Source organism: Lissotriton vulgaris, unplaced genomic scaffold (genome assembly GCF_964263255.1).
Source record: "Lissotriton vulgaris unplaced genomic scaffold, aLisVul1.2 SCAFFOLD_996, whole genome shotgun sequence".
Classification (NCBI taxonomy): domain Eukaryota; kingdom Metazoa; phylum Chordata; class Amphibia; order Caudata; family Salamandridae; genus Lissotriton; species Lissotriton vulgaris.
This window is the reverse complement of record NW_028241094.1, coordinates 709,543-728,949: the sequence shown is the minus strand read 5'-3', so window position 1 is coordinate 728,949 and position 19,407 is coordinate 709,543. Positions and strand designations below refer to the sequence as shown.

The window sequence follows — 19,407 nt, the reverse complement described above, 5'->3', positions numbered from 1 at the left end:
CCAGTCCTGAATGGATTTTCCCTGGACCCTGTTGGTGGCTCCTGGGAGAAGCCTCCAGCAGGGTCCTGCGAAAATTGAGTCCTAACGCACCAAGTGGTACCAAAGGGTTCTGGATCTTTGGCTGGTGGTCGTGTCCGCTCTCCTGCTCCAGATTTCAAAAGTGGACACTTGGAAATGTTTTTGAACTTTTTCATAAAGAACCATAGGCTATCGCCCAACTGCTGCCGAACCACAGCCCCCGACATCGCATCGCCAGTTGGATTCAACTTGCCGGTTTGCCCTGCAGGAAGCCGCACAATTTCCAGAAAAGTTTCTCAGTCACATCATGGAGAATTTCACCAAGACTTACACAGAGAAGCATCTCTTGTCGTCGAGCCATTTTCATATCTTTTCAATTGCTAATCGCTGGCTGGAAGAAGGTGGAGATCAAATGCATATTAGCCTTAAGGATCTCGGCATTAAAATGGTAGCTTTCTAAAAGGTACTTTTCTTTAACATTTATTAGAAGCCATCCTTCACAATTGAATTGGAAATTAAAAAAATATTTAATAATTGTTTAATTATTTTTTCAGCCCATCCTGTTACCCAGATTTTATCTGGACTCTGGGTGACTTTAAATAGGTAAAACCACTTTTTTTGTGAGATTGAAGGCAAAGCGTTTATCTTTAAAGTGTCTTTATTTATTGATTTCAGATTGGCAAGATGAGGCATTTGACGTCCCCCCAACTGCTTTAAAACACGGGGTCCCTGAGGGATCTCCCCATTTCCATTTTTTAAACATATTTACAAAAATGCTTTGATCGGAGGCCGTAATCTGCCATTTCTACCCAGTGCTGATAATCCAAGAAACGGGACGGCCCGTTCATGGTGGTGAAATTCTGCAAACGGGTCCCAGTCCTTCTGTTTTGGGCGCGAGTCCTCCGGTGGTTGATGCAGGGAGTTCCGATGTTATTGAGGTTGCGCTTCATCCAGAGATACCCGTGGTTCCTTTTTGAGAAGGACCAGAATGGACTGTACCCCTGTTCTGGAGAAAGAAGCCAGATTGGAACTAAAGATGATACGAGATGTGGAGTAGGTGTCAAGTTATCAGGTTAACGATCATTGCTCCGGCCCCAGCCAGGTAGGGAAGAGTTGAAATTGGCTGAGAGCACAGCCGGTTTCACAGGGTGTTTGTAGGTTCCGCCTGGACAGCACTCTGTCTGCAAGACCTGTTGTTCACACGCAGTGGGCTTACAGCACGCCCACAGCTTACCATTGGCTCGCTGCAGTGTCACTTTCATTTGCTTCATTCCGGTTTGTCACGGCATGCATGCATCATGTCCTCTTCCTGTGTTGGGCCCTCCCCTGGAGCATGAACCAAGTCATTGGGTCGTTCCACTACTTCCGCTTTTGGAGCGGTTTTTGATTGTGTTCATGCATTCCATAGGAGTGCGTGTGTTTTTCACTTCATCCCCCATATCCCCATCCATGTAACTTTTATTCCCCTCCACCCCCCCCCCCCCCTTCCTTGTTGCTTCTTTTCCCTCTCACCCTCCTGCCCAACAATGTAAGGGATTCATTCAGCACATATATGGCAACAAATAGATCCGTCGTTGTGGCAGAGAATACACAATCCTTGTACTACAAAGTGTGACTGCGACTCTGCGCGCCTTCTGAGTAAAGAACGCTGCAGCATTTCTTATCCCCCAAATATCATTTATGGAGTAAAAATGTGATTCTGCTGCGTTCTTCTTTGCCCAAAATACGGCCCTCGTCCGTGCAGCGCCGCCGGGAACATGGACAAAACCCACTACTTCTTTCAGATATTAGGGACCCTGTGAAACTTGTACCGAGGGTCCGACGTGGGACTTTGACTGCACGCTACACCACTGCACTCTAATCTATGCTGCTGCACTCTACTCTGCACCGCTGGACTCTACTCTGCACCGCTGGACTCTACTCTGCACCGCTGGACTCTACTATACGCCGCTGGACTCTACTATACGCCGCTGCACTCTACTATACGCCGCTGCACTCTACTATACGCCGCTGCACTCTACTATACGCCGCTGCACTCTACTATATGCCGCTGCACTCTACTCTGCGCCGATGCACTCTACTCTACTCTGCACCGCTGCACTCTACGCCGCTGCACTCTACTCTACGCCGCTGCACTCTACTCTGCGCCGCTGCACTCTACTCTGCGCCGCTGCACTCTACTCTACTCTGCGCCGCTGCACTCTACTCTGCACCGCTGGACTCTACTCTGCACCGCTGGACTCTACTCTGCACCGCTGGACTCTACTCTGCACCGCTGCACTCTACTATACGCCGCTGCACTCTACTATACGCCGCTGCACTCTACTATACGCCGCTGCACTCTACTATATGCCGCTGCACTCTACTCTGCGCCGATGCACTCTACTCTACTCTGCACCGCTGCACTCTACGCCGCTGCACTCTACTCTACGCCGCTGCACTCTACTCTGCGCCGCTGCACTCTACTCTGCGCCGCTGCACTCTACTCTGCGCCGCTGCACTCTACTCTGCGCCGCTGCACTCTACTCTGCGCCGCTGCACTCTACTCTGCACCGCTGCACTCTACTCTGCACCGCTGCACTCTACTCTGCACCGCTGCACTCTACTCTGCACCGCTGCACTCTACTCTGCACCGCTGGACTCTACTCTGCACCGCTGCACTCTACTCTGCACCGCTGCACTCTACTATACGCCGCTGCACTCTACTATACGCCGCTGCACTCTACTATACGCCGCTGCACTCTACTATACGCCGCTGCACTCTACTATATGCCGCTGCACTCTACTCTGCGCCGATGCACTCTACTCTACTCTGCACCGCTGCACTCTACGCCGCTGCACTCTACTCTACGCCGCTGCACTCTACTCTGCGCCGCTGCACTCTACTCTGCGCCGCTGCACTCTACTCTGCGCCGCTGCACTCTACTCTGCGCCGCTGCACTCTACTCTGCACCGCTGCACTCTACTCTGCACCGCTGCACTCTACTCTGCGCCGCTGCACTCTACTCTACTCTGCGCCGCTGCACTCTACTCTACTCTGCGCCGCTGCACTCTACTCTGCGCCGCTGCACTCTACTCTGCACCGCTGCACTCTACTCTGCACCGCTGCACTCTACTCTGCGCCGCTGCACTCTACTCTACTCTGCGCCGCTGCACTCTACTCTACTCTGCGCCGCTGCACTCTACTCTGCGCCGCTGCACTCTACTCTGCGCCGCTGCACTCTACTCTGCGCCGCTGCACTCTACTCTGCGCCGCTGCACTCTACTCTGCACCGCTGGACTCTACTCTGCACCGCTGGACTCTACTCTGCACCGCTGGACTCTACTCTGCACCGCTGCACTCTACTATACGCCGCTGCACTCTACTATACGCCGCTGCACTCTACTATACGCTGCTGCACTCTACTATACGCTGCTGCACTCTACTATACGCCGCTGCACTCTACTATACGCCGCTGCACTCTACTATACGCCGCTGCACTCTACTATACGCCGCTGCACTCTACTATACGCCGCTGCACTCTACTATACGCCGCTGCACTCTACTATACGCCGCTGCACTCTACTCTGCGCCGATGCACTCTACTCTACTCTGCACCGCTGCACTCTACGCCGCTGCACTCTACTCTACGCCGCTGCACTCTACTCTGCGCCGCTGCACTCTACTCTGCGCCGCTGCACTCTACTCTGCGCCGCTGCACTCTACTCTGCACCGCTGCACTCTACTCTGCACCGCTGCACTCTACTCTGCGCCGCTGCACTCTACTCTACTCTGCGCCGCTGCACTCTACTCTACTCTGCGCCGCTGCACTCTACTCTACTCTGCGCCGCTGCACTCTACTCTACGCCGCTGCACTCTACTCTGCGCCGCTGCACTCTACTCTGCGCCGCTGCACTCTACTCTGCGCCGCTGCACTCTACTCTGCGCCGCTGCACTCTACTCTGCGCCGCTGCACTCTACTCTGCGCCGCTGCACTCTACTCTGCGCCGCTGCACTCTACTCTGCGCCGCTGCACTCTACTCTGCGCCGCTGCACTCTACTCTACTCTGCGCCGCTGCACTCTACTCTACTCTGCGCCGCTGCACTCTACTCTGCGCCGCTGCACTCTACTCTACGCCGCTGCACTCTACTCTGCGCCGCTGCACTCTACTCTACGCCGCTGCACTCTACTCTAATCTGTGCCGCTGCACTCTAATCTGTGCCACTTCACTCTACTTTGCATCACTGCACTCTTTGCCGCTCTATTCTGCACAACTCTACTTTCGACCACTACACACCAGTTCGAAAGGAGTAGGTGACGCTGCTGAGCGCCACTGGATGTAAATGGGGGGGGATTTATTTCAGACAGCCCCATTGATTACGGCAGCAATGAAATACTTAAACATGTTAGACATTTCTAACTTCTTGGGTGGATGACGAGTCCTGCCCAGCCCCCAGTTTACTCCTAGCTTGTAATGTGCTGTTACAGGTAAGTAGCTGTTTTCCTGTAGGTTGTCTCCTGCTTGGGAGTGGCTGGGGTCTCTCTGGCTATTGTCGTTGATTCTGTCTCTACAGTCTGGACTCCAGAGGTGGGTCCTGGCCTCAGTTACTGACCCCCCCCCTTTTCTTCTTCTTTCCTCTCTCCAGGCCTACATCTCCTTAACACCACCATGGCGTCGGGCACCCCGGGGGCGCGGATGACCTCCTCCGTCAGCATCAACATCTCCACTCCCAGCTTCTACAACCCCCAGAAGAAGTTTGCCCCCGTGGTGGCTCCCAAACCCAAACTTAACCCCTTCAAGGCAGGAGGAGGGGAGGGGCTTGACCTGCCCCCACCCCCAGCTGCTACTCCCACCCCACCGGCGGTGTCTGGTGGCAGTGCCCGCGCCCTGATTGGACGGGTCGGGGAGATCCCTGCCCTGCCTGAAGGTACAGAAATGTGTTTTTCGTGTGTATGTCTTTTTCTGCCTCTGGTGCCAACATTCCAACCTCCTCACAGGTGCCTCTTTGGTATCACCCTCTTCCCCCCCCCCCCCCCCCCCCCACCGACCAAGCATCTGTTGCCTCAAGTGTGTCTGCCTCTGTGATGTCACACGTCCACACTCCTCGTGTCTGTCTCTATCTGATATCCAACCTCAAGTGTGTCTGTCTGCTCGATCTGATATCCACTTCCTCAAGGGTGTCTGCGTCTTTTCTATCCATTATCCACCCACCTGAAGTTGTCTACCTCTGTGACATATTATCAAACCTCAGTGTTTTCGATACATTATCCTCCCTCCTCGTGTCTGTCTGCCTGCCTCCTATGATGTATCCACCCACCTCTAGACTGTGTGTGTGTCTGTTTGTGATATCAGTTTTGCAGTGTGAATCTTTTCTGGATTCACATGCTACGCCATCTAGTGGTTGGGTCCGGAATTGTAGTATTTCTTCTGGTTTTTAGGTCTCGCCTGTCGATGCGCATGCGCATCGAGCAAGCGAGACTATGGGGGCTTATCCACTCTTTATCCACTGCAAGGAATCGTGGCGATTCCTTGCAGTGCCCGTGACTTTTAAGCTCAATGCGCATGCGCATTGAGCTTAAAAGCGCGTGCACGTCCGTCTTGTTTTACCCGCTCCGCCCCCTCCCCTTCCCGCCGTGTCGCATTTCTCCTCCCCCCTCCCCTCTCTTCCCTCCGTCTTGTTTGTTTATTTTACCCGCTCCGCCCCCTCCCCTGCCCGCCGTGTCGCATTTCTCCTCCCCCCTCCCCTCTCTTCCCTCCGTCTTGTTTGTTTATTTTACCCGCTCCGCCCCCTCCCCTGCCCGCCGTGTCGCATTTTTTTTTAAATCCCCACTTCCCCCCTGACGTCACAAACAATAACTTTGCAAACTTTTTGCAGGGCCATCCTCACCTGAAACGTTCCTTTCTCCAACTTTTTTGACAGTTACATGACGCATCGCTGTGAGCTATTCCTGCAGAAGCACCCACGCTTCATCCTCTCCCTCAGCCATTCCCCAATTATTCGTTATAAGGATCCTAGGAGCTAGCTCTCGCTCCAGTTAACAGTGTGGCATCAGCAGGAATACAACACCTCGTGTATATCCGCACTTGCCACATTAGAACATCTAAAAGAGATTACAAAAGACTTTCAGGTAGGCACAGCACTGGACTTGCTCCAATAAACATGTTTTACGGAGTGAAAAGCAAACCTGCAGATAGATTTTCTTGCATTACCCCCTGGCGGCTGATCGCGGTTAAGCACAGACTAGACCGATGTTTGTCGGAACATCAAATAACCAGTCCCTGCTGTTGCTGACAGTGTATTTTGGTTTATTAAATCCCGTGAACGTTGAGCACTGCGGGGAATACACTTCACATTATGCAGTACCAGTGTCACGTTCCTCAGCGTTTCTTGCTACACAGCTCCTTCTGTTGCACCTACTTTCTGCCCTGGCCCCTCACCCTCTCCTTGAGGTGAGCTCGGCATCACCCTCGCTCATAGCCTCGAATCCATCACCCTGCTTCCAGTATGCACACCCCGAGCACGTCCTCGAAACACATTCCCATTCTGTCCATTCCTATGCATCATTCATTTATCACGCAGACACCTCTCAGATCCGTTTCAAAGCCAAACTGCAACTTTCTTGCACTCTCACTCACCCTCACTCACCCTCAACCCCTCACTCACCCTCAACCCCTCACTCACCCTCAACCCCTCACTCACCCTCACTCACCCTCACTCACCCTCACTCACCCTCACTCACCCTCACTCACCCTCACTCACCCTCACTCACCCTCACTCACCCTCACTCACCCTCACTCACCCTCACTCACCCTCACTCACCCTCACTCACCCTCACTCACCCTCACTCACCCTCACTCACCCTCACTCACCCTCACTCACCCTCACTCACCCTCACTCACCCTCACTCACCCTCACTCACCCTCACTCACCCTCACTCTCACTCTCTCACCCTCACTCACCCTCACTCTCACTCTCTCACCCTCACTCTCACTCACCCTCACTCTCTCACCCTCACTCTCACTCACCCTCACTCTCACTCACCCTCACTCTCTCACCCTCACCCACCCTCACCCTCAACCCCTCACTCACTCACCCTCACTCACCCTCACCCACCCTCACCCTCACTCACCCTCAACCCCTCACCCTCACACAGTGCAATAGGTCTCGGAGCATTTGAGTTAGAGCTTTTAGAAATGTTTATGGCTTTTTTTTTTTAATTCTTTAGCATTGGCTACAGGAAACAAAAATGCTAAAGATTTACAAAAAAACCCATAAACAATTCTAAAAGCACTAACTCTAATGCTGCGAGACCTATTGCATTTCCAATGCTTGTTGTTGTTGTTGGTGGGCATCGACATACCACCATTTGGTGTCCTTCTTTGACGTCGACGTGCTTCCTCCGGAAGCTTCCACCTTTAGTCCCCATCTTCAAATTCTTTTTTTCCTGCCCGTTGGGCCGGGATCGTCATGGAAGGAGCTCCAAGGATTTGGAGAGAAGAATCCACAAAAATTGAAAAAAAATGTTCTATAGGTCAGCGATACGCACATTTGATTTTTCGGTTATCGATTTCATCATTTAAAGTACGCTGAAAAGTGAAAATAACAAAACTTTGACAAACAGGAGAATGCGCTTGCAGGGGGCTCCCTTCGAGAAGTAATGGACAAGACGCCGTTCAAGTTCTGCAGGAATTGCCACCACAAGTACGTGCAGAAAGATCAGCATCCAGTTTACAATGTTTGCCTTCTGCTCGATCACCAAAGTCAAGACTGCAACGGGTGCTTGGCCTTCACCCCGAAGACGTTGAGGATGAGAGAAAGGCTGAGAGGGGCCAACTACAACATGCAGGGACAGGGCCCTTCACCATGGCTTGGAGACCTGGGCGCCTCTAGCGAACAAGTGGCCATGTCGCAGAAGGGCCTGACATAGAGTACACAGACGTCCAGGTCGCAATGATCAAGAAGAAGACTTCTAAGGAGGTAAGAGATACGTCAGCTTTGAAAAAAGTTGAAGAGTCACGCGAAACGGACTCAAAAGCATTGAGAGGAGCCTCAGCGTCTAAGCAATCGACCACAGAAGCATCCAAAGATAGGCAGCCCGTCTGATCCTTGGACAAGGACTCCAAAATGGCAAAGACCTTCTCAAAATCGAGGATGTCGAAAGAATGACACGATAAAGACTCGACAAAGAGGTCAAAACAGGTTTCCGCAACCACATACCTGAGTGAAGAATATATAGCAGGTTCGGCATGAAGTATAGCCACTGCCGCATCCTGGTCACGGACGGGCGCAAACGGGCAAGACTCCGGCACAGATCCGGCGCGCCCGCCAAGCGCGTCCGCTGCGCGGAGACATGCCCCTCCATTTTATAGTATCCGTCAGGGTGCGTGGTGACGCTTCCCCACACAAAGATGGCCGCTAAAGATTTCGACCCGCCCGGGACACCGCTGTCTCAGCCCTGAGACGGCTGATGCTAGTCACCGAGGGTTACAGAAATGATTCAAAGGGTGCCACGCTATTCAATCAGCTGTGGACCAGATGGAGCGGTAGTGGCGCTGCTATCAGAGTCAGCTTGTGCACAGAAACAGTCAGCGTTTACAATTTAAATGATACCGAGTATCAGGTGAGATTAGTGCCAAAAAGTTAAAATGCAAATAAGGCAGGCAACTGAGTAAAATAAAAAAAACACAACCTCCCGGCTTCCGCCTCAGGAGGAAATCACATTCACGCTAGGATAGTGTCCTCAGAGGTCGGTCTGCAGGCACTAGAAGTGTGACACTGTTTTAGGTCTGTCTTCACAGCTCAGTTGTCCCCATTCCCTAATGTTTACACCAAGCAAGAATGGCCTTTAGGTCTGTCCCCTTCAGTCACTGCTTCGAGAACACACCAATCACAGCCCATCTCTCTGGCTCTGCTGGGATTGGTTATTGGGTGTATCGCTCCGCCTCCTTAGAAGTGGTTCCATTGTAATACATGAGGCATTTGGAGTTTGTGTGACCTCTAGGGAAAAGAGGGTGCCCCCTGTTGGGGGAATGAGGGCACCCCGTGCTGGGGAATGAATGTGCCCCGTGGCTTGGGGTGCGAGAGCGCCCCGTGGCTTGGGGTGCGAGGGCGCCCTGTGTACTTGGGGTGCGAGGGCGCCCTGTGTACTTGGGGTGCGAGGGCGCCCCGTGTACTTGGGGTGCGAGGGCGCCCTGTGGCTTGGGGTGCGAGAGCGCCCCGTGTACTTGGGGTGCGAGAGCGCGCCTCATGCCTTGGGGTACAAGAGCGCCCCGTGCCGGGGCTCAGAGCGCCGTCTGCTTTGGTCCACTTGGCTATAGTGCTGAGTGTCAGTGGGCTGAAGCCTGGCACGAGCCGCCTGTTCCTCTGTTCACCCACTCCAGGCTCCTTCTCCCCTCCTAGGTGGTACCTGCAGGTAGACGCAGTCTGTGACCAGGAGCTGTCCTCCAGGTACCTTCCAACCCTCCACCCTGACCCTCTGGGTACCCTCCACCCTGACCCTCTGGGTACCCTCCACCCTGACCCTCTGCCCCCCTCTACTCTGACCCTCTGCCCCCTCTACTCTGACCCTCTGCCCCCCAGGTACCTTCCAACCCTCCTCCCTGACCCTCTGGGTACCCTCCACCCTGACCCTCTGCCCCCCTGGGTACCCTCCACCCTGACCCCCTCCACCCTGACCCTCTGCCCCCCTGGGTACCCTCCACCCTGACCCTCTGCCCCCCCTGGGTACCCTCCACCCTGACCCTCTGCCCCCCAGGTACCCTCCACTCTGACCCTCTGTCCCCCGGGTACCCTCCACCCTGACCCTCTGCCCCCCCCCAGGTACCCTCCACCCTGACCCTCTGCCCCCCCGGGTACCCTCCACCCTGACCCTCTGCCCCCCAGGTACCTTCCAACCCTCCTCCCTGACCCTCTGGGTACCCTCCACCCTGACCCTCTGCCCCCCTGGGTACCCTCCACCCTGACCCCCTCCACCCTGACCCCCTCCACCCTGACCCTCTGCCCCCCTGGGTACCCTCCACCCTGACCCTCTGCCCCCCCTGGGTACCCTCCACCCTGACCCTCTGCCCCCCAGGTACCCTCCACTCTGACCCTCTGTCCCCCGGGTACCCTCCACCCTGACCCTCTGCCCCCCCCGGGTACCCTCCACCCTGACCCTCTGCCCCCCCCCCCCCGGGTACCCTCCACCCTGACCCTCTGCCCCCCCTGGTACGCTCCACCCTGACCCTCTGCCTCCCCGGGTACCCTCCGCCCTGACCCTCTGCCTTCTCTCCACCCTGCCCCTCTGTCCCCCCGGTACCCTCCCCTCTGTCCTCAGGGTACCCTCCACCCTGACCCTCTGTCCTCTGGGTACCCTCCAACCTGACCCTCTGCCCCCAGGTACCCTCCAACCTGACCCTCTGCCCCCAGGTACCCTCCAACCTGACCCTCTGCCCCCAGGTACCCTCCAACCTGACCCTCTGCCCCCAGGTACCCTCTACCCTGACCCTCTGCCCTGAGATACCCTCTTTCCTCGAGGTACCCTCCCCTCTGTCCCCCGGGTACCCCCCACCCTGACCCTCTGTCCCCCGGGTACCCTCCATCCCAACCCTCTGCCCCCGGGTACCTCCACCTGCCCCCCAGATACCCTCCACCCTGACCCTCTGTTCCCCGGGTACCCTCCACCCTGACTCTCTGTCCCCCGGGTACCCTCCACCCTGACTCTCTGTCCCCGGAGTACCCTCCACCCTGACCCTCTGTCCCCTGGGTAGCCTCCACCCTGACCCTCTGGGTACCCTCCACCATTACCCTCTGTCCTCTTTTCATCCTAGATCTGCCGCTGCCTCCGCCCCCACCCCTGGGTGATGACGATGGCGTGGGCTCACCCACCAGTGCCTTTCCACCACCACCGCCACCTCCAGCCTTCGAGGAGCCATTCCCGCCTGCACCGGAGGAGGTCTTCCCTTCGCCGCCCCCCCCTGCTGCGGATGCTGGACCCCCGGCCGCAGTCACCATCTCAATACAGGTGCGTTTGGGGGGGCTGAGGGGTGGATGCGGGTGGTGATGGTTGAGTGAAGGGGTCTGATGAGAGTGGACTCTTGGGGGACCGGTGACCAGGAGAAGCTGCAAATGGGCCTCAAATGTGATATATTTTTTTTTATACATTTATTTTGTGTTTTATAGAGCGCAAACCTGACCCGTTAGGGTATCAAAGCGCTTTACAGAGTCATAGAGTTGTACAAAAGGCTTGAAATCATAAGAGGATACCATCAATTGGGAGGGGGCGGGGGGCCGGGTACATGAGGGATGGAGGGGTACAATGTACAGTTTACATTAGTTACTCAAGACAAGGCTCCAGGGTTCTTGGTGGGGTTACTAGGTCATCAGAGGGAGGCAATAGCCGTGAAATGATCAGGGTGTTTGTGGCAGTGGAAGGTAACATTTTAAGCGAGGAATTTACCCATGAGGATGGATTTGGGCTCCTTTTTGAAGCATGCAAGAGAGGGGATTCTTCTGATGGCGAGTGGGAGAGAGTTCCATATTCTTGGTGCAGCCCCAGCAAAAGCCCAATTGTACTTTTTTTCTTTCCGCAAGTGTTCAGACTGGAGTAGGAGGTCTCTGGCGGACCGTGAGTTTCTGATCCCTCCGGATACCACAAGTTTCTGCGCCAGTTATGCAAGGGAGTTTTAGTATAAGGCCTAGTGCGTGATGCATGCCAGCATAAGCTGTATTCTGGCCTCGAGAGGAAGCCAGTTCAGCGCTTTCAGGTGTTGAGAAATGTGATCAAATTTCCTTGTTGGTGAAATGTTGGGGTGCTCCCAACCCTAACCACTCTGTCCTCCCCCCTACTGTTCCACAGGACCCCCCGCCGCGCCCTCAACTCAACAGCATTGATCGGGACATTGACTCCTTCGCCTGTATGCTCGCCGACATGGAGGCCAAAGATCCCTTCCGCTCGCGGGTAAGTGACCGAGCATCATATGGGGGGGTTAAGGGGGGCTCTACCGTTGAGGTCTTCTTGAGAACCCCCTGCACACTCCTGCTTGAAATGGGTACTTTTCAGCCAGAACCAGTCAACACGTGCCCCCAGAGAGGGCCTGGCCAACCTACGGGGCCTGTGTCCATCACCACCCACAAGCCTCTTCGTAAAGGCCAACCATGACAAGCCGCCACCACAACCCTCACAGACCTACCCAGAAGATGCTGTTCAAGGAGCACTCCTCTCTCCAATCCCACGTGCTCCTGCCGGACTCCCTCATGTCCACGCTAATTAAAACACTCGTCTGAATTCACATCCACACGCAGACCCTCACCTCAGAGTGCGGATGGACTGTGGTAGACCCTCAGACCTTTACTTATGGGGGTACGTTCATGAGGCCTATTATAGGACCACCTAGGATCTCTCAAGACTGTACATTTATGAGCCACAGTCCAGGCTCTGTCACCTGTCCTTCAGACTGTACATTCACAGGCTCTGTACACCTGTCCTTCAGACTGTACATTCACAGGCTCTGTACACCTGTCCTTCAGACTGTACATTCACAGGCTCTGTCCACCCGTCCTTCAGACTGTGCGTTCACAGGCTCTGTCCACCTGTCCTTCAGACTGTGCATTCACAGGCTCTGTCCACCCGTCCTTCAGACTGTGCATTCACAGGCTCTGTCCACCCGTCCTTCAGACTGTGCATTCACAGGCTCTGTCCACCCGTCCTTCAGACTGTGCATTCACAGGCTCTGTCCACCCGTCCTTCAGACTGTGCATTCACAGGCTCTGTCCACCCGTCCTTCAGACTGTGCATTCACAGGCTCTGTCCACCCGTCCTTCAGACTGTGCATTCACAGGCTCTGTCCACCCGTCCTTCACACTGTGCATTCACAGGCTCTGTACACCTGTCCTTCAGACTGTACATTCACAGGCTCTGCCACCCGTCCTTCAGACTGTGCGTTCACAGGCTCTGTCCACCCGTCCTTCAGACTGTGCGTTCACAGGCTCTGTCCACCCGTCCTTCAGACTGTGCGTCTGCTGTGCACGCTGTAGATCCTCGTAGACCTTCTCCACATCTACTAAGACTATGGTAGGATGTCATAAGACTCTTCGACTCTACATTATGTATGCCTGTTATAGAACTTTGTATACCTTCTCTTCCACCGTACATCCACACTGACTATGGTAGGGCATTATAACCATCTCTTCAACTCTACATTATGTATGCCTGTTATAGGACTTTGTATACCTTCTCTCCCACCCTACATCCACACTGACTATGGTGGGGCATTATAACCATCTCTTCGACTCTACATTATGTATGCCTGTTGTAGGACTTTGTATACCTTCTCTTCCACCGTACATCCACACTGACTATGGTAGGGCATTATAACCATCTCTTCGACTCTGCATTATGTATGCCTGTTGTAGGACTTTGTATACCTTCTCTTCCACCGTACATCCACCCTGACTATGGTAGGGCATTATAACCATCTCTTTGACTCTACATTATTTATGGCTGTTGTAGGACTTTGTATACCTTCTCTTCCATCGTACATCCACACTGACTATGGTGGGGCATTATACCCATCTCTTCGACTCTACATTATGTAAACCTGTTGTAGGACTTTGTATACCTTCTCTCCCACCGTACATCCACACTGACTAGTGTGGGCCATTATAACCATCTCTTCGACTCTACATTATGTATGCCTGGTATAGAACTTTGTATACCTTCTCTTCCACCGTACATCCACACTGACTATGGTAGGGCATTATAACCATCTCTTCGACTCTGCATTATGTATGCCTGTTGTAGGACTTTGTATACCTTCTCTTCCACCGTACATCCACACTGACTATGGTAGGGCATTATAACCATCTCTTCGACTCTACATTATGTATGCCTGTTGTAGGACTTTGTATACCTTCTCTTCCACCGTACATCCACACTGGCTATGGTGGGGCATTATAATCATCTCTTCGACTCTACATTATGTATGCCTGTTGTAGGACTTTGTATACCTTCTCTTCCACCGTACATCCACACTGACTATGGTGGGGAATTATAACCATCTCTTCGACTCTACATTATGTATGCCTGTTATAGAACTTTGTATACCTTCTCTTCCACCCTACATCCACACTGACTATGGTGGGGCATTATAACCATCTCTTCGACTCTACATTATGTATGCCTGTTATAGAACTTTGTATACCTTCTCTTCCACCGTACATCCACACTGACTATGGTGGGGCATTATAACCATCTCTTCAACTCTACATTATGTATGCCTGTTGTAGGACTTTGTATACCTTCTCTTCCACCGTACATCCACACTGACTATGGGGGGGCATTATAATCATCTCTTCGACTCTACATTATGTATGCCTGTTGTAGGACTTTGTATACCTTCTCTTCCACCGTACATCCACACTGACTATGGTGGGGAATTATAACCATCTCTTCGACTCTACATTATGTATGCCTGTTATAGAACTTTGTATACCTTCTCTTCCACCCTACATCCACACTGACTATGGTGGGGCATTATAACCATCTCTTCGACTCTACATTATGTATGCCTGTTGTAGGACTTTGTATACCTTCTCTTCCACCGTACATTCACACTGACTATGGTGGGGCATTATAACCATCTCTTCAACTCTACATTATGTATGCCTGTTGTAGGACTTTGTATACCTTCTCTACCACCCTACATCCACACTGACTATGGTGGGGCATTATAACCATCTCTTCGACTCTACATTATGTATGCCTGTTGTAGGACTTTGTATACCTTTTCTTCCACCGTACATCCACACTGACTATGGTGGGGCATTATAACCATCTCTTCAACTCTACATTATGTATGCCTGTTGTAGGACTTTGTATACCTTCTCTTTCACCCTACATCCACACTGACTATGGTGGGGCATTATAACCATCTCTTCAACTCTACATTATGTATGTCTGTTGTAGGACTTTGTATACCTTCTCTTCCACCCTACATCCACACTGACTATGGTGGGGCATTAGACCCATCTCTTCGACTCTACATTATGTATGCCTGTTGTAGGACTTTGTATACCTTCTCTTCCACCGTACATCAACACTGACTATGGTGGGGCATTATAACCATCTCTTCGACTCTACATTATGTATGCCTGTTGTAGGACTTTGTATACCTTCTCTTCCACCCTACATCCACACTGACTGGTGGGCCATTATAACCATCTCTTCGACTCTGCATTATGTATGCCTGTTGTAGGGCGTTGTATACCTTCTCTTCCACCCTACATCCACACTGACTATGGTGGGCCATTATAACCATCTCTTCGACTCTACATTATGTATGCCTGTTGTAGGACTTTGTATACCTTCTCTTCCACCCTACATCCACACTGACTATGGTGGGCCATTATAACCATCTCTTCGACTCTACATTATGTATGCCTGTTATAGAACTTTGTATACCTTCTCTTCCACCGTACATCCACACTGACTATGGTGGGGCATTATAACCATCTCTTCAACTCTACATTATGTATGCCTGTTGTAGGACTTTGTATACCTTCTCTTCCACCGTACATCCACACTGACTATGGGGGGGCATTATAATCATCTCTTCGACTCTACATTATGTATGCCGGTTGTAGGACTTTGTATACCTTCTCTTCCACCGTACATCCACACTGACTATGGTGGGGAATTATAACCATCTCTTCGACTCTACATTATGTATGCCTGTTATAGAACTTTGTATACCTTCTCTTCCACCCTACATCCACACTGACTATGGTGGGGCATTATAACCATCTCTTCGACTCTACATTATGTATGCCTGTTGTAGGACTTTGTATACCTTCTCTTCCACCGTACATTCACACTGACTATGGTGGGGCATTATAACCATCTCTTCAACTCTACATTATGTATGCCTGTTGTAGGACTTTGTATACCTTCTCTACCACCCTACATCCACACTGACTATGGTGGGGCATTATAACCATCTCTTCGACTCTACATTATGTATGCCTGTTGTAGGACTTTGTATACCTTTTCTTCCACCGTACATCCACACTGACTATGGTGGGGCATTATAACCATCTCTTCAACTCTACATTATGTATGCCTGTTGTAGGACTTTGTATACCTTCTCTTTCACCCTACATCCACACTGACTATGGTGGGGCATTATAACCATCTCTTCAACTCTACATTATGTATGTCTGTTGTAGGACTTTGTATACCTTCTCTTCCACCCTACATCCACACTGACTATGGTGGGGCATTAGACCCATCTCTTCGACTCTACATTATGTATGCCTGTTGTAGGACTTTGTATACCTTCTCTTCCACCGTACATCAACACTGACTATGGTGGGGCATTATAACCATCTCTTCGACTCTACATTATGTATGCCTGTTGTAGGACTTTGTATACCTTCTCTTCCACCGTACATCCACACTGGCTATGGTGGGGCATTATAATCATCTCTTCGACTCTACATTATGTATGCCTGTTGTAGGACTTTGTATACCTTCTCTTCCACCGTACATCCACACTGACTATGGTGGGGAATTATAACCATCTCTTCGACTCTACATTATGTATGCCTGTTATAGAACTTTGTATACCTTCTCTTCCACCCTACATCCACACTGACTATGGTGGGGCATTATAACCATCTCTTCGACTCTACATTATGTATGCCTGTTATAGAACTTTGTATACCTTCTCTTCCACCGTACATCCACACTGACTATGGTGGGGCATTATAACCATCTCTTCAACTCTACATTATGTATGCCTGTTGTAGGACTTTGTATACCTTCTCTTCCACCGTACATCCACACTGACTATGGGGGGGCATTATATTCATCTCTTCGACTCTACATTATGTATGCCTGTTGTAGGACTTTGTATACCTTCTCTTCCACCGTACATCCACACTGACTATGGTGGGGAATTATAACCATCTCTTCGACTCTACATTATGTATGCCTGTTATAGAACTTTGTATACCTTCTCTTCCACCCTACATCCACACTGACTATGGTGGGGCATTATAACCATCTCTTCGACTCTACATTATGTATGCCTGTTGTAGGACTTTGTATACCTTCTCTTCCACCGTACATTCACACTGACTATGGTGGGGCATTATAACCATCTCTTCAACTCTACATTATGTATGCCTGTTGTAGGACTTTGTATACCTTCTCTACCACCCTACATCCACACTGACTATGGTGGGGCATTATAACCATCTCTTCGACTCTACATTATGTATGCCTGTTGTAGGACTTTGTATACCTTTTCTTCCACCGTACATCCACACTGACTATGGTGGGGCATTATAACCATCTCTTCAACTCTACATTATGTATGCCTGTTGTAGGACTTTGTATACCTTCTCTTTCACCCTACATCCACACTGACTATGGTGGGGCATTATAACCATCTCTTCAACTCTACATTATGTATGTCTGTTGTAGGACTTTGTATACCTTCTCTTCCACCCTACATCCACACTGACTATGGTGGGGCATTAGACCCATCTCTTCGACTCTACATTATGTATGCCTGTTGTAGGACTTTGTATACCTTCTCTTCCACCGTACATCAACACTGACTATGGTGGGGCATTATAACCATCTCTTCGACTCTACATTATGTATGCCTGTTGTAGGACTTTGTATACCTTCTCTTCCACCCTACATCCACACTGACTGGTGGGCCATTATAACCATCTCTTCGACTCTGCATTATGTATGCCTGTTGTAGGGCGTTGTATACCTTCTCTTCCACCCTACATCCACACTGACTATGGTGGGCCATTATAACCATCTCTTCGACTCTGCATTATGTATGCCTGTTGTAGGGCGTTGTATACCTTCTCTTCCCCCGTACATCCACACTGACTAGTGTGGGCCATTTTTATAACCATCTCTTCGACTCTACATTATGTATGCCTGTTATAGAACTTTGTATACCTTCTCTTCCACCGTACATCCACACTGACTATGGTTAGGCATTATAACCATCTCTTCGACTCTACATTATGTATGCCTGTTATAGAACTTTGTATACCTTCTCTTCCACCGTACATCCACACTGACTATGGTGGGGCATTATAACCATCTCTTCGACTCTACATTATGTATACCTGTTGTAGGACTTTGTATACCTTCTCTTCCACCGTACATCCACACTGACTATGGTGGGGCATTATAACCATCTCTTAGCCTCTACATTATGTATGCCTGTTGTAGGACTTTGTATACCTTCTCTTCCACCGTACATCCACACTGACTATGGTGGGGCATTATAACCATCTCTTCGACTCTACATTATGTATGCCTGTTGTAGTACTTTGTATACCTTCTCTTCCACCGTACATCCACACTGACTATGGTAGGGCATTATAACCATCTCTTCAACTCTACATTATGTATGCCTGTTATAGAACTCTGTATACCTTCTCTTCCACCCTACATCCACACTGACTATGGTGGGGCATTATAACCATCTCTTCGACTCTACATTATGTATGCCTGTTATAGAACTTTGTATACCTTCTCTTCCACCGTACATCCACACTGACTATGGTGGGGAATTATAACCATCTCTTCGACTCTACATTATGTATGCCTGTTGTAGGACTTTGTATACCTTCTCTTCCACCCTACATCCACACTGACTATGGTGGGGCATTATAACCATCTCTTCAACTCTACATTATGTATGTCTGTTGTAGGACTTTGTATACCTTCTCTACCACCCTACATCCACACTGACTATGGTGGGGCATTATAACCATCTCTTCGACTCTACATTATGTATGCCTGTTGTAGGACTTTGTATACCTTCTCTCCCACCGTACATCCACACTGACTATGGTGGGGCATTATAACCATCTCTTCGACTCTACATTATGTATGCCTGTTATAGAACTTTGTATACCTTCTCTTCCACCGTACATCCACACTGACTATGGTTAGGCATTATAACCATCTCTTCGACTCTACATTATGTATGCCTGTTATAGAACTTTGTATACCTTCTCTTCCACCGTACATCCACACTGACTATGGTGGGGCATTATAACCATCTCTTCGACTCTACATTATGTATACCTGTTGTAGGACTTTGTATACCTTCTCTTCCACTGTACATCCACACTGACTATGGTGGGGCATTATAACCATCTCTTCAACTCTACATTATGTATGCATGTTATAGAACTTTGTATACCTTCTCTTCCACTGTACATCCACACTGACTATGGTGGGGCATTATAACCATCTCTTCGACTCTACATTATGTATGCCTGTTGTAGGACTTTGTACACCTTCTCTTCCACCGTACATCCACACTGACTATGGTGGGGCATTATAACCATCTCTTCGACTCTGCATTATGTATGCCTGTTGTAGG

At 50.8% G+C, this 19,407-nt stretch overlaps 1 protein-coding gene across 1 annotated transcript in view; it reads left to right on the top strand.

The window, feature by feature from the left end:
• The first annotated feature begins 4,649 nt into the window (after window positions 1–4,649).
• Window positions 4,650–19,407, top strand: part of ZYX (zyxin) — an 83,315-nt gene continuing 68,557 nt past the window's right edge. The window contains exons 1-3 of the mRNA XM_086948027.1: window positions 4,650–4,927; window positions 10,810–11,003; window positions 11,838–11,939. Of these exons, the coding sequence (XP_086804153.1) occupies window positions 4,669–4,927; window positions 10,810–11,003; window positions 11,838–11,939 (555 nt within the window). The 5' untranslated portion in view covers window positions 4,650–4,668. The remainder of the gene's footprint in view (window positions 4,928–10,809; window positions 11,004–11,837; window positions 11,940–19,407) is intronic.